Source organism: Equus quagga, chromosome 10 (assembly GCF_021613505.1).
Source record: "Equus quagga isolate Etosha38 chromosome 10, UCLA_HA_Equagga_1.0, whole genome shotgun sequence".
NCBI classification, from domain to species: Eukaryota; Metazoa; Chordata; class Mammalia; order Perissodactyla; family Equidae; genus Equus; species Equus quagga.
The window spans coordinates 82,801,009-82,814,320 of record NC_060276.1 but is presented as its reverse complement, the minus strand read 5'-3'; the positions used below and the strand labels follow the sequence as shown (position 1 = coordinate 82,814,320).

At 43.4% G+C, this 13,312-nt stretch overlaps 1 protein-coding gene across 2 annotated transcripts in view; it reads left to right on the top strand.

The window, feature by feature from the left end:
- Positions 1 to 2,145: 2,145 nt before the first annotated feature.
- CLCN5 (chloride voltage-gated channel 5) overlaps positions 2,146 to 13,312 on the top strand; it is a 143,195-nt gene continuing 132,028 nt past the window's right edge. The window contains exons 1-2 of one of the 2 annotated variants that reach the window (XM_046673205.1): positions 2,146 to 2,368; positions 4,451 to 4,608. In XM_046673205.1, the coding sequence (XP_046529161.1) occupies positions 4,593 to 4,608 (16 nt within the window). In that variant the 5' untranslated portion in view covers positions 2,146 to 2,368; positions 4,451 to 4,592. Of the gene's footprint in view, positions 2,369 to 2,667; positions 2,791 to 4,450; positions 4,609 to 13,312 lie in introns of those variants that run through there. The other variant, XM_046673206.1, reaches the window with a different exon arrangement.

The following is a 13,312-nucleotide window of genomic DNA, read 5'->3' as shown; positions in this document are numbered from 1 at the left end:
CAATGACCCCATATTTACCTTCGTATAGAAGAGTGACAGATGTTAACTAGACTTATTGTGGTGACCATTTTGCAATACATACAAATATCAAATCATTATGTTGTACACCTGAAACTAATATGTTATATATCAATTATATGTCAGTTGAACAAAAAGAAGAGTTCCAATGAAGAGATTGCTTTGCTCAAAAACCTTAATTCTTTTTCAATCACTTTCTGAATTAAGCACAAGTCTCAGTCCAACACTCAGGATCCTCCAAAATTGAGCCTCAGTTTACCTTCTGATTATATCTCCCACAACTCCCCTACACTTCCCTACCCTAAGCTTCAACCATGCAGGACTAGTCACAGGTCCTCATATGTGATTTCCTGCCTGCACAAATTTGCACAAGGTGTTACCTCCACTTGGATTTACCTTTATCAGAAGACGTAGCCCAAACCGCTCCGATTCTTTCTAGTTACTTGTGGGCATCTCTCCCCCCCATACCGTGAGTGCCTGAAGGCAGAGACTAAATGCTACCAGATGAGAAAGGAAAAATTAGCTTGGACAGAGAAAGCAAAAATCTGGCCATTCATCAGGCTGGAATAACAGACACAGATAAAGCCAGCTGCAAATTTAACAGGGAACAATATTTCTCCCAAAGACATGCTGCAGCTGTTAGGGGATAACCACCCCCTTATTTGAATGACCACCATGTTTTTTTATTCACTGAGAAACTTCGTTCTCTACAATCACAGACTATCAGAGACTTTGCTGCTTGAAATCATATCAGTGAGAATAAAACATCCCCCATTTGTCTGGAGGACATAAGTTTTTCAGACACAGAGAAGCAGCCTTGATTTCCAAACCAGGTGCAGAGCTCCAGATAAGGGGTATCTGGACACACATCCCACATCTAGCTTTACTTTGTGGTTCCCAAGGAAACAAGACTCTGGGTTCACTTTGCAGTCCAGACCTGATGTTGACCCCTTCACACAGCCCTGCTTTAAGCTTACCAAAACAATGCTTTGTTTAAAATTCACCTAAACTCCACCCTTCCCCCAAATCTAATAATGGCTCTTTCTCTTTGGTGAGATGCCCCTCGCTTTCTCTGCTGTGTGGTCTCCCTCATTGCAATGGGTCAAAAAGCCTAACTTTTCGGATTACAGATTTGTTCTTGGTGGCCTTATGCTGACCTGGCTAGAATACAGCTTTTGTATCCCTGACCACTTAGCTTGCCCAAAATACGTATTCAAAATTGTTCAGTACAGTAGACTCAGAATTAGAGTACTGGAGTTCTAGTTAGATTATCCGGATTGATAATATGGATTTCAGTCTCAGCGCAGCCAATAACTAATTTGCTGGATCATCTTAAGTAAATTAACGCAGCCGCTGGCCTGTTTTCCCTTTTGTAAAACTAGGGGCGGTTTCTTCCAGCCCTAGAGCAAGGGCTTCGGAGTCAGGCAGGCCTAGGTTGGAATCCCAGCTCTACCACTTGCTCGTCCTGTGATATTTGCTTTTCTGAGCCTCCGTTTTGCAATTATTAAAATAGAGACAATACTGTAGAGTTTCCAGTGTTGCAATGAGGATCAAATTGGCTGTAACAAGCACCACTCTATTCGATCACTATTCTTACTTCTACTATTATGTGAGCTCGGACAAGTTACGTAACCTTTCTGTGCCTCTGTTTTCTTATGAATAAAAGTTGAGAAATAATAGTACGTACCCTGGTGGGGTTATTGTGGACATTAAATGAGATGAAAAAAGTAAAGGGCTTAGAACAGTGTCTGGCATATAATTAGAGGCTTAAAATACGTAATACTGTAATTAGTATTAGATTCCCGCTACTAATTATTCTGTGGGCCAGAAGCTCAGGATAAACAGTTTCATTCTAAGGACAAAACCAAAAAACCGTACCGCAGGATTGAAACAAGGAAACATAATGGAGCGTTTCTTTTTCAAAAGCTATTGACACGCCCAGCCCTGGGTTAGGATCCGCCCAGTCCTCATTAAATATGGCAGCGAGCAGGGCCGACCTATTGCGGTTGCGCACTCGGAAACTCCTCCCAGCCCCTCCTTTTCGCTGCTCCCTCCGCCTGGCCGCCTCCCCGGCTGGCATCACCCCTCCTGGGCTGGCCGAGGCGCTGGGAGAGGGCTGGCCGGCCGCGCACGCGCAGACGTCGGCTGTGCTTGGCCGATACTTGCGAGGCGCCTGTCACATGAGCCGCGCGCCCGCTCCGCTCCCCCTCCTCCCGGCTGGGCTGTGAATGAAGCTCTGCCGGCTACGTGGGGCGCTAACTCAACTTGGTGTCCTAGACGCCAGAGCCAACTGAGCGCTCGGCCCGCCAGCGGCGGCCACCGGCTCCGCCGCTCCTGACCTCGGCGACAGGTAAAGACAGATGGGCTGTCCCTTCTCCAACAGGTCGTTCGCGGGCCGCTGGCCCCCAGCCCACCTCCGGAGCACCCCCTGGGCGCAACGACACAGGGGAAGCGCTCCCCTGCTGCCTCTGTCCCCTGGAGGTGGGGGTTCCCCGTGCCCGGCCGGCGCCGCCTGGCACTCGGAGGTGTTAGACCGGCTAGTTCTAGCCAGTGCAGGGCGGCATCTTCCCGGGAGCCCAGCCCTGTTCTCCGAGCAAGGGTCCCTGCGCTGTCCCAGCGAAGTTTTCTCGCGGAGCAGCGCCAAGCCTGCCCAGCTTTTGAATGGGGGAGGTTAGCTGCAGGCGTCCCCTTTCCAGGACTGAGGCTGGGTGGCTCTGGCTGGTAAAGCTCTGTCGAGGCCCCGTTCTTCTCCCTCCTGCTCTGGACTCGCAGGTTTGTGTGGGTCTTAGCGAACTGGACTCCAAACTCTTGGAAAAGTAGTTGCTGCGAGTTTTCCTTTTCCCACTTAACGCGGGTGGCTGGTTCTCTCCAGACTTTCCGGGGCCGGCGCTTGAGCGCCTTCACCCCAAGGGGAAAGCTTTACCTTCGCATTGATGCGCGTTACCTTTATTAACGTTTCAGAGCAAATCAGTTTCCTGGAGTGCCAAGTGAAGTTGTACGTATGCCCGTGTGATAACGTCACTGTAAGCTACCCCGAATAAGTGAGGGAAATCTAGAAGTGTAGAGCATAAAAAGCCAGAAAGAATCTGCTTTACATAAACTTCATACATTTATTAGCAACTACCCGGGTTTGACTTCAGAGATGTTAAATTTCGTCTGGTCTCACCAGGCGCGGATCAGTACTATTTAACTGTACGCGAAATAAGAAAGAGAGAAAAAAAGCCAAACCAAAACTGTTCCAGGTTCCAGATAAGCCATCGGAGCGTTTTTTCCTGGTGAATTCATCCTGGGACTTTGTGAGTTCCTAGTTTTCTTGGACTTCGCGAACCTTTCCGTATCCAAAGCATTGTCTTTTCTCTATTGCTGTTTTAGGACTAGTGTACACATTCACACTTTTGTCCTTAAAAAAAAAGTCATTAGAGAAGGCCAAAATAATGGCTCTGAAGTTCGTATTAGCTTTCAGCCTGTGTGTATGAGCGCTTTCACTTCGGGGCGGAGGTGTTGCCTGTAGAAAAGCTATGGAAATAGCAGTCTACTTCGATGTTCACCAGGTCAAAAAGGTGAGGACTTTTTCTTAGAAAAAGCAGATTGGCTTGTATGCTACACAAGGAAGACCAGTTTATTAATGAAGAACTTGTTTAAATGGACAAGCAAAGTGTTTAATACATTAAACCTCTGAATCAAATGAAGTAGTCAGATGATTCGTTTTTTTCTCCCATTTCTGGTGCCTTTCGTATCCTTGCCAATAGTATTGTACTAAGACTGAATTTGACGTTTTAAAAATAGGAATTAGCTGAATTAATTTAGTTTTACTTAAATTAGTATTATTTTTACACTTTTCTTTTCCTTTTCTTCCTTTCCCCCCAGATTATAAAAGCAATGTGTGCTCCCTATAGGACGTTGGCAAAGTGTGGGGAAGTATAACGAAGCGGAGGTGAAGAACCATAGCCCAGAGGGCATCGCTCTTGACTTTTTATCATGCTTCCTTTCTTTTCTTTTCCTATACAAGATCTATTTTAAAACTTTAGTCACAAAATTTGCTCTCTTTCTACTATTTTTTAATGTAAAATTGGGGGATTGGGACAGGCACTGGATATTATGCCATTCTTCATTCTCCAAAGCGTGAAACTTCGAGATAGAAAAGACGTGTAACAGTTATCTCATCCAACCCCCCATCCTTTGAGCTTCCAAAACCCATGTACGGAAGATCCAGTGATTCGTGCTGAATTGGACCGCACTCAGTGGCAGTATTAACTGACTCTAGGTCTCCCCATTCTGTCTTCAGTGATGCCTTGCTGCTCAGGGAAACTTGACACTGCCTGCGTCCGCATATCTTTGAAAGAGAGGTTCAGAGAGGGACAGGAGATAATTTTCAAGGATCGGAAATGTTTTTTTTTCATTTAGGTATTCATTTTTCTGTTTACATTTTCAGGTTCAGGGCTGGAGCATCTTGCAGAAAGCAAGGCCCCACAGCTGCTGTTCCATCTACGTCCAAGTCAAGCTTCCCTCCAAAACTGGGGGGCCCTGGGAAGCTCTGAGCCTGTGGTCCCAACGTGGGAGAGGATAGGATCAAGATGGCCATGTGGCAGGGTAAGACATTGGCACTTATTTCTCTAACTGGTTTTTCCTCCTTCTCTATCCTCCGTCCCTACCCAACCCCCCAAGCCAGTGGCAGGCAGCCAGCTGTTTCTTTAATTTAACCCTTTGTCTTCACAAGGACAAAGCATATTAGTTTAAAAGAAATTGCTGCTAGCTAGAAGTTCAAATTATTTTAAAGTGGGGGTAGGGGTGGGGGAGTAACAGGAAAATGTAGTGCCAGAAGCATTTTCAAAGAACTCCCTTTGTTTGAACATGTGCTTGTGAGGGTTATATGTGAGGAAATGGAGGATATTTTTTATATTTGTGTTTTTCATTTGTTTCCGGCAAATTTCTGTCATAAGGTTCTCAAGGGTGGGGGAGACAGATGTCAGCACTTCCCTGGCTTCCTCTTCCCAATAAAGACTTTGAAGCATACTTAATGTTATAATGTTTATATTTGGTGATAGAAGGAAAATGCCTCCTTTAATACTATGAACCCCCCAAGAGCAAAGCTCAATGATATTTTGCCTGAGGGATGACATCTCTTGTGAACCTGTAAATTCCTATCACATACAAAGTTATTTTTTATTTTTGGTGAGGTTGAGGATTGTGCCTTTTGGGAGAGTATCAGAATCTCCAGGGGTGTGTGGGATTTTTGTTTATCAAAAGGGAGTGTGGGTTTAAGAGATGATAGACAGACACTACCCCAATTGGTCTGTGACCCACAAAAGGTTAAGGACCACTTAGATGGAGTAGAAGGAAAGAGCTCGAATATCGAGAAATGTTCACCAGGTAGGTTTGTTGGTGGTCTAATGGATCTTTTAAAACTGTCTCCTGTTGGTAATGGCTTCAAGAATGTAGGTACACACATGTAACAAGTATTTTTGATGTATGAGGATTGTCAGTTTAAAGATATTTGTTGAAATGGGATTCGGCCTGTATGCCTGCTTTGACTCACACAATGGGCATTTGTCAGGAGCAGTTTAGATATTCTCGTTTAAATCCTGAGACATTCTTTCACTCAACAAACAGGATACAGAGATGAATACCTATGCTAGGGTTCTGTGTCTTAAGGGAAAGACAGACATATAGACAAATAATTGTGTTGGATCAGTGTTACGATAGCGAGAGGTGCAAAATGCAATGGAAGTCCAGAGCAAAGCATGATGAACTCTGAGTTTTGAGCTGGTCTGAAAAAAATGAGTGGGAGTTTGCCAGATGGGCAAATGAGAGAATTGCATTCTGGGCAGACAGAGAAGCACTGTTTGGGAACTTCCAAGTTGCTCTGTTTGTCTCGTGTGAGATGTGTGGGGCACGACCTCAGATGAAGCAGGGAAGGTAGTCGGAGGCCAGATAACAAAGAACCTTGTATGTTCTAGGAAGGATTTTACACTTTATCCTGAAGACAAAGATTCTAAACAGGGAAGTAACATAATCAGATTTTGTTTTAGAAAGATTACTTTGGCAGCAGCGTTGCGGTTGAGTTGGAGCTGGAGAGAAAGGAAGCCAAGAGCCAGTTGGGTGGTTTTTGGTATAGTGGTTTAGGGAAGAGATAATGAGGGTCTGAGCAGAAGCAGGGGCAGCAAGGATAGAGAGAATGGGATGAATTCTAGGAATGTTCTGTGACTGGATTGGGGGGGGAACCAAGCCTGGGTTGACACCCAATTTGGGTGCCTGGGGCCAGTGTGCTGTTCACTGGGATGCGGAACATGGTAGGAGGTGAGAAGGGCAAGGGGATGGTGGGAAGTTAGTGTACTGAGTTGGGTTTGGCCTGTTTTGTTTTGAGACACCTGTGGACTGTCAGGTTGATGAGTAAAAGACAGCTCTGAAAGTATGGGACTGAAGTTTGTGCAGGTGGGGATTGAAAGTTTTGCTCCTAATGATGCATAAAGAGCTTGTGTTTTTTCTCTACATTTAATGGAAATGCCATTAGTAGTTAATGATTTATTTGTTTTATAATAAAAACATTTTAGTGGATAACAATTCTTAATCAAATGTATTTTCTTAATAAATAACATATTTTGCTATCTCAGGCCCTGAAATCTGATCTGCTTGAAATCACATTGAAGTAAATTTTTCTAATTTTTCTAGCATTAGTGAAGAGGGAAGTATTCCATATAAGTGATTGCAACTTATTCCTTATTTTGTGTACCCTCTGAAGTGAGAAGCATAGGACGACGATAGTGTCAGTGGCAATAGGGTATAGTAGTTAAAAGTATGAGTCTGGGTTCAACCCTGTTGGATCCATCACTTGGTAGCTGTGAGACCTTGGGCAAGTCCCTTAACATCTCTGTGTCTCAGTTTCCTCCTTTGTAAAATGGGGATAATAATAGGGTTGTTGTGAAGATTAATTGAGTTAATATATGCAAAGCGCTCGGAACATAGTAAGTGCCATATAAGTGTGTGCCATTATTATTAGTAGTAAGACTTTTAGAATATTATCTACCATATAATAAGTGCATAGTAAAATTAAGCAATAGCTGCTGTTGTTCCCACTACTACTACAATTATCACTGTTATTTTGCTGTAGCCTGGGGTGGGACAGGGCCTCTGTTCTGTGGAGGGAATTTCAGGTTGTCCTTGGAAGCCCTGCCCCGTGGTAGTCTGTTTGGGTCTTTAGGTAGGGGTGGAGATCTGAAGAGATCCTTAGAAAACATCTAGCTCAAGCCCCAGAGGTGAAGTGACATACCCATGGTCAAAGAGGGTGATAGTAGTGACAGGACTAAAACCCAGGTCTTCTGATTCCTGTTCCAATTTTCTTTCCACGAGCTAGTGGAAGAGGGAGTTTGTGGGTCTAGCCTCAGCTCCAGCAAGCTCCAAGTCAGTCTCTGGAGCTAGCTGAGGAACTCTGAGAGCGGGAGGAAGCCAAGTCCACTGAGCCTTTCCGGTCAGTGCTGTCTGGTTCCTCCACGAAGAACTGGATGAGCATTCCCATACCTCTCAAACATGGCCACCTTGAAGATTTTGACTTTATTTGATGGAGCCCTCTAATACATTTCCTGGCCACTTTAAACAGAGTGTACTGGGCATCACTTAATGTTTTGGATAACTCAGGGTCATCATTAATGGCATCAGTTTTATTGGCCTAATGGTCAAGAAAATATTGAAGAGAAGACAAGCCAGTTTGGGGTGGGATGAGGCTGGAGACTTGTGTTGTCAGGTGTTATTTATTCAATTAACGTTTATTAAGCACCAGTTGTGCCCCAGGCACTATGCAGGGCCCCAGAGATCCAGTGATCAGTAAAAACAGGTATGATCTCTGCCTTCATGGAGCTTACCAACTGGAGAAAGGTAGCATTTCAAATTCATGAAATTATTTCTTTAACAAATGTGCTGAAGTAATTTGGAAAAATGACACCGACATAAATTTAGGAGGATTAACATAGTGTTTCTCAGTAAAGGAGGAGATGCTTCAGAATTGCCTGTGATGCTTTTAAAAATATTCCTGCTCAGGTCTCATCCTCCTAAACTGTGATCCAGTCTTAAGAACTGAGCATTTAAAGAAGCTCTGTAAGGAATTCTGATGTGTAATCCTGTTTGGGAACTGCTGCACTAAAGAATTCAAAGTTTTGGGGCCGGCCCTGTGGTGCAGCGGTTTAGTGCGCCCGTTCTGCTTCAGCGGCCCGGGGTTCGCCGGTTCGGATCCTGGGTGCGGACATGGCACCGCTTGGCACACCATGCTGTGGTAGGCATCCCACATATGACGTAGAGGAAGATGGGCCCAGATGTGAGCTCAGGGCCAGTCTTCCTCAGCAAAAAGAGGAGAATTGGCAGCAGATGTTAGCTCAGGGCTAATCTTCCTCAAAAAAAAAAAAAGGTTTTTAATGAAGAAGAGGAATGATAAAGGATCTAAAAAACATAGGAAAATATATAATCTTGAGGTAGGGAAGGTATTTATATGCATAACATCAAAGGTGGAGTAATAAAGAAAAAGACTTAATATAATCAACTATATGAAAACTTAAAATTTTGGCTGAAAACCATAAATAAAGTTAATGAGAAAACTAGAAGCAATTGGAACAAGACTCATTATCCTTAATACGTAAGACTTACAGAGCAATAAGAAAAATACAAGTATTTTACTAGAAAAATGTACAAAGGACGGGGATAGGAAAATACATAAAAGAAGAAATCCAAAAGGCCAATAAACAAGAAGAAATGTTCTCAGTACTAGTGAAAGAAAGGGAAACTAAAATGGCATACCATTTCCTCCAGTAAAATTTGCAAAGATTAAAAAGAAATGACAAAACTGTGTTGGCAAGGACACGGAAGCAGACTTTCTCACATACTTCTGGTGGAAATGTCAGTTGGGCAATATTTATCAAAAGCTTTAAAATATTTTTTTTTAAAGATTTTATTTTTTCCTTTTTCTCCCCAAAGCCCCCCCGGTACATAGTTGTGTATTCTTCGTTGTGGGTTCTTCTAGTTGTGGCATGTGGGACGCTGCCTCAGCGTGGTCTGATGAGCAGTGCCATGTCCGCGCCCAGGATTCGAACTAACGAAACACTGGACCGTCTGCAGCGGAGCGCGTGAACTGAACCACTCGGCCACGGGGCCAGCCCCCAAAAGCTTTAAAATATTTTTTTACCTTTTGACCCAGCAATTCCTTTTCTTGGAATTTATCCTAAGGAAATAATTAAAGATGTGCACAAAAATGTATCAATAAGGACAGTAACTGCACCATTTTCTATAGTGGGAAAAAATGGTGACACTTGCATTCTGATGCATCGATACGATGGACTACTCTAGTTACTGAAATGATAATGTAGCGTTCTATTATTAACCTAGAAATAGGTTCACAATATGATGTTGAATGGGTGGTGGTGGGGCGAAAGCAGATCCCAAATTTTCAATAGTTAAAAGTCTGGGCTCTGGGCTTAGAGCTGGATTCAAATCCCAGCTACATCTTTATCAGCTGGGTGATGTCGGGCAGTCACTAACCTTAGTGTTCCTCAACTGCCACATCAGTAACAGAGGGTAAAATAGAAGCGGACTTAGTAGTCCCTCCTTGTATGCTCTTAGGATCACCTGGGGCTCTCTTACACCCTCCCAAGCTCACGCCTCACCCTGTCCGAGTAATGCGAATCTCTCAGGACCAGATGCAGCGCTCAAGATTTTCGAATCCCCGCAGGTGACTCCAGTGTGCAGACAAGTTTGGGAACCGCTGAGCTAACACATGAGGTGGCTGGGAGGATGAAACGAGAAAATCACAGTGCCTAACTAATAACCCTATGTGTTAAAAATAACAGTTACTAATAATAGTTACCATGTTGTTAGTTATTAGTAACTGTTATTTTTTATTAGCAATAGTATGATTCCATTTAATATATGTGTTTGTGCCCGTGTATGTGTAATTTGAAGAAAAGTCTGAGGGGATATACACAAAAGTATTAAAAAAAAAGTAATTACACTTGACTTTATTTTTATCTTCCCATTTTTCTGTAAATAGCATGAATTCCTTGTTGATTTGAAAAAGGATAATTTCTGAAGGAAATATCAGATATATGTGCACAGCTTTATATACTAAGGTATTTATAATAGTGAAAAACTGAAGACACAATTTCCATAGTAAGGGAATGTAAGTAAATTATGGCACGTCCACAGAGTGAAATATATGGCCGTTAAAAATCAAGACTAATGCTGAGGAAAATCTTCATGATATAATGGGAAAATATGAGATTATCCCATGTCTATCTTTTTAATTGAAGTGTGGGTTTATGTGTGTGTCTGTGTGTTTCATGTCACATATACACCTATGACCGTGACCATAAATACAGAATGGAAGGAAATGAGGTCAAGTTGTTAAAGTGGCTATCTCCAGGGAGTATGAGGCACTTATTGCTTCTTCGTTTTTTATAACTTTATTTTCCAAATTTTATACAATGAATATGTACTACTTTTAGAATCAGAAGTTATTTGAAAATAAGATAAAGTAACACCCCCAAGGAGTGAATTGAGTGGGCTTCAGCCGTTCTGTACACCCCTCTACCTCTAAATTAAAAAAAAAGAAACAAAGCCCCTGAGGGTTCAGTTAGAGCAGTTTTTTGCTCTTAATACTTCTCGAGTACTCTTGTAGTTTTTGCCCCTCTCTCCTGTTGACTCCCAAAACTCTTTTGGACGTGAGAATGGGGACAAGGAGATTGTACAAAAATGGGGAAATTACACTTCATCTAATGTTGGAGTTACATAATAAGGTAAGGTGGCAAAATATGTCAGGGTAAGCGTGAAAATAAGGCAGAGGAAAATGGTAATAAAATCGCTAGTTGCAATGAGCAATTGTTTTGTTGGCTTCAGATCCAAAGGAACTATGTTTCAACCTTGCAGATTTTTTCCCAGCACATCACAGGGTATTTGTAACCTTCTGGTGATTTGGCTAACCCCCGAGGCCGGGGGAGCATGACACAGCAGTCAGTGAGCTGATGACAGAGCTTCACTGTGAAGTCTGCATGGCTGTGCGGCTCGATAGTAGGACCACCACCTCCTAGGGAAAGCCATCCGCTCCTGCCTGTTGACCCAAACGTTAGCATCTGCGTGACTCTCGAACAAACACCATGCTGTTAGAACAGGAATAAAGAAGTGGAGTCCCCCCACCACCCCTCACCCCGGTTTTTCTCTGTCTGGCACAGTGTCTCACCTGTGGCATGTACAAGCAATGAATTCTTCATCTCTCTTCACCATTGCCCTGCTACACCTCCTCAGCAGGGTGGAATAGGTGGCGGGGGCGGGTGGCCCTATACTATTACTCAAAATAATCAAAAGCAATCTTTCAGAAAAGTTTTCTCTAAGAACCAGCCGTTCCCTCCCAAGCCTATGGCTGTGGAAGGAGCACGGGGAATGTGATACATCTAGAGCTGAAGCCAGCTCTGTCAGTTGGTAGCCAAAGTCACCTAAACTTCGAAAGCCTCAGTGGTCTCATCTGGGGTCAAGTGTAGTCTCTGGAGACAGACTCCCTGGGGTTGTATCCTGGCTCTGTCACTTCTAGCCATGGGCAAGTTATTTTATCTCTTTGTGCCTCACCCTCTTTGTCTGTAAAATGGGGATAATAATAATCATACCTACTCATAGGATTATTGGGAGGATGAAGCGAGTTAATACATACATATACAGCCTTTGAACACTGCCTGGCATTTGTTAAGCACCCATGAATGTTGACCTTTACTATTAAAATATGCAAAAGGCTGTGATAATATTTGCTTCACACAGTTGTAGATGGAGAATGAGAATCATGAAAATGCCCAGCCAGTCCTAGCTGCTCTGATTGTATGATAATTGCGGCAGGAAAAAATTAGATATGCTCATAAAGGAATGTTTCTAAGCTGGAAAGGATCTTTTGAGATCATCTGTTTCAACTGTCTCATTTTGCAATGGAAGAAACTGAGGCCCAGTGAGACTCATTCTAGGTCGTACAGCCGTTACGTGGTGTACAGAGCCAGGCCCAGGCCCCCGGCTCCTGGTGATCAATGCTGCCTAGCGCCCTCTCTGCCTATCTCTCTGCCTTTAGCTCTACTGTGTTACACTGCCTCCTCTAGGCTTGGCTATTTTATGCTTTTCTGCTAAATGGTAGTCTTTCCCTACTATGCTTTGTTGCTACTTTGAAAATTTAGCCTTTTTTCCAAAGAATTCTTTTTCATTGAGGCTTCCAGGATGTATTTTTTCTTCCTGTCACTCTGTTAGCATTTTTGAAATAAACTATAGCTTATGTTTTAACCAGAATTATGATTCAAAGCTTCCTGTTTCGTGTAATGCTGTGCTGTGTGTGGCAGGGCAGGGGGAGGGGGAAACTAGAAAGTTTCACTATGGGTCGCAACAAACGCCAGATTCTTATTCTTCCTACCTTCTGTTAACACCCCAGGTATTTACAGACCTGTGGTTAGACCAAAGAAGCTGTCGAGGAGTTAATAGGATGAGGTAACCCCCTTAGTAATGACATATTTTGATGCTTTTCAACCCAATACCATTCAGGCGTTAGGTAGCATTTTATTGTATTTATTTAGGATTTCTGCCCTAACTACTTTCATGAAGAGCAAAGCAGAAATTGTGACATAGAGCAGTTAGAAATAAATCCAAGATAGGGACCATCCAGTGGAATGAAAATAGATATTACCAAGTGTGTGAGATACGCTGGGCACTGTTTCCTTTTCCTTTTCTTCTAGCCCCCACGCAAAAAGGTAATCACGCAAAATTACATCATTGACATCTTCGGGCCAGAAAGTGTTCAGATGTAGAGAAACCCCCTGGCCCTGTCTGTCCTAAGTCTTCTGGTCCTTCCACTGCCCTCCCTTGGCCTGGCTTGACCTGTGGCCACCTATGACTCAGCTCTGAATATTCCCAGGTTGAACTCGTGATCCTTCCTATTTATCTTGAGAGTGGTGAGAGGCAGGTAGACAGAGGAATCACTGCCATTCAAATTCCCAACTCTGCAAGGCCTTCTTTTCCTTGGGTTCTGTACCCTGGTAGTAAATAATAATAGAGCCGCTTCCTCTTACATTCTCTATATTGAATGATTGTACCACCATCCACCCAGATAATCAAAGCCAACAGTCTGAGAGGCACCACACAGTCCTTGTTCTTCCCCATGTGCAGTCCACCCCTGGTGACCTAGATCATTTCAGTAGGTCACATTCCTGGCAAACGCCTACTTACCTTTCAGCCATCAGCTCAGGGGTCGCCTCCTCTCTGTAGTCTTTCCTGAAACCTTGCTTCCTAAGTCTTGCCG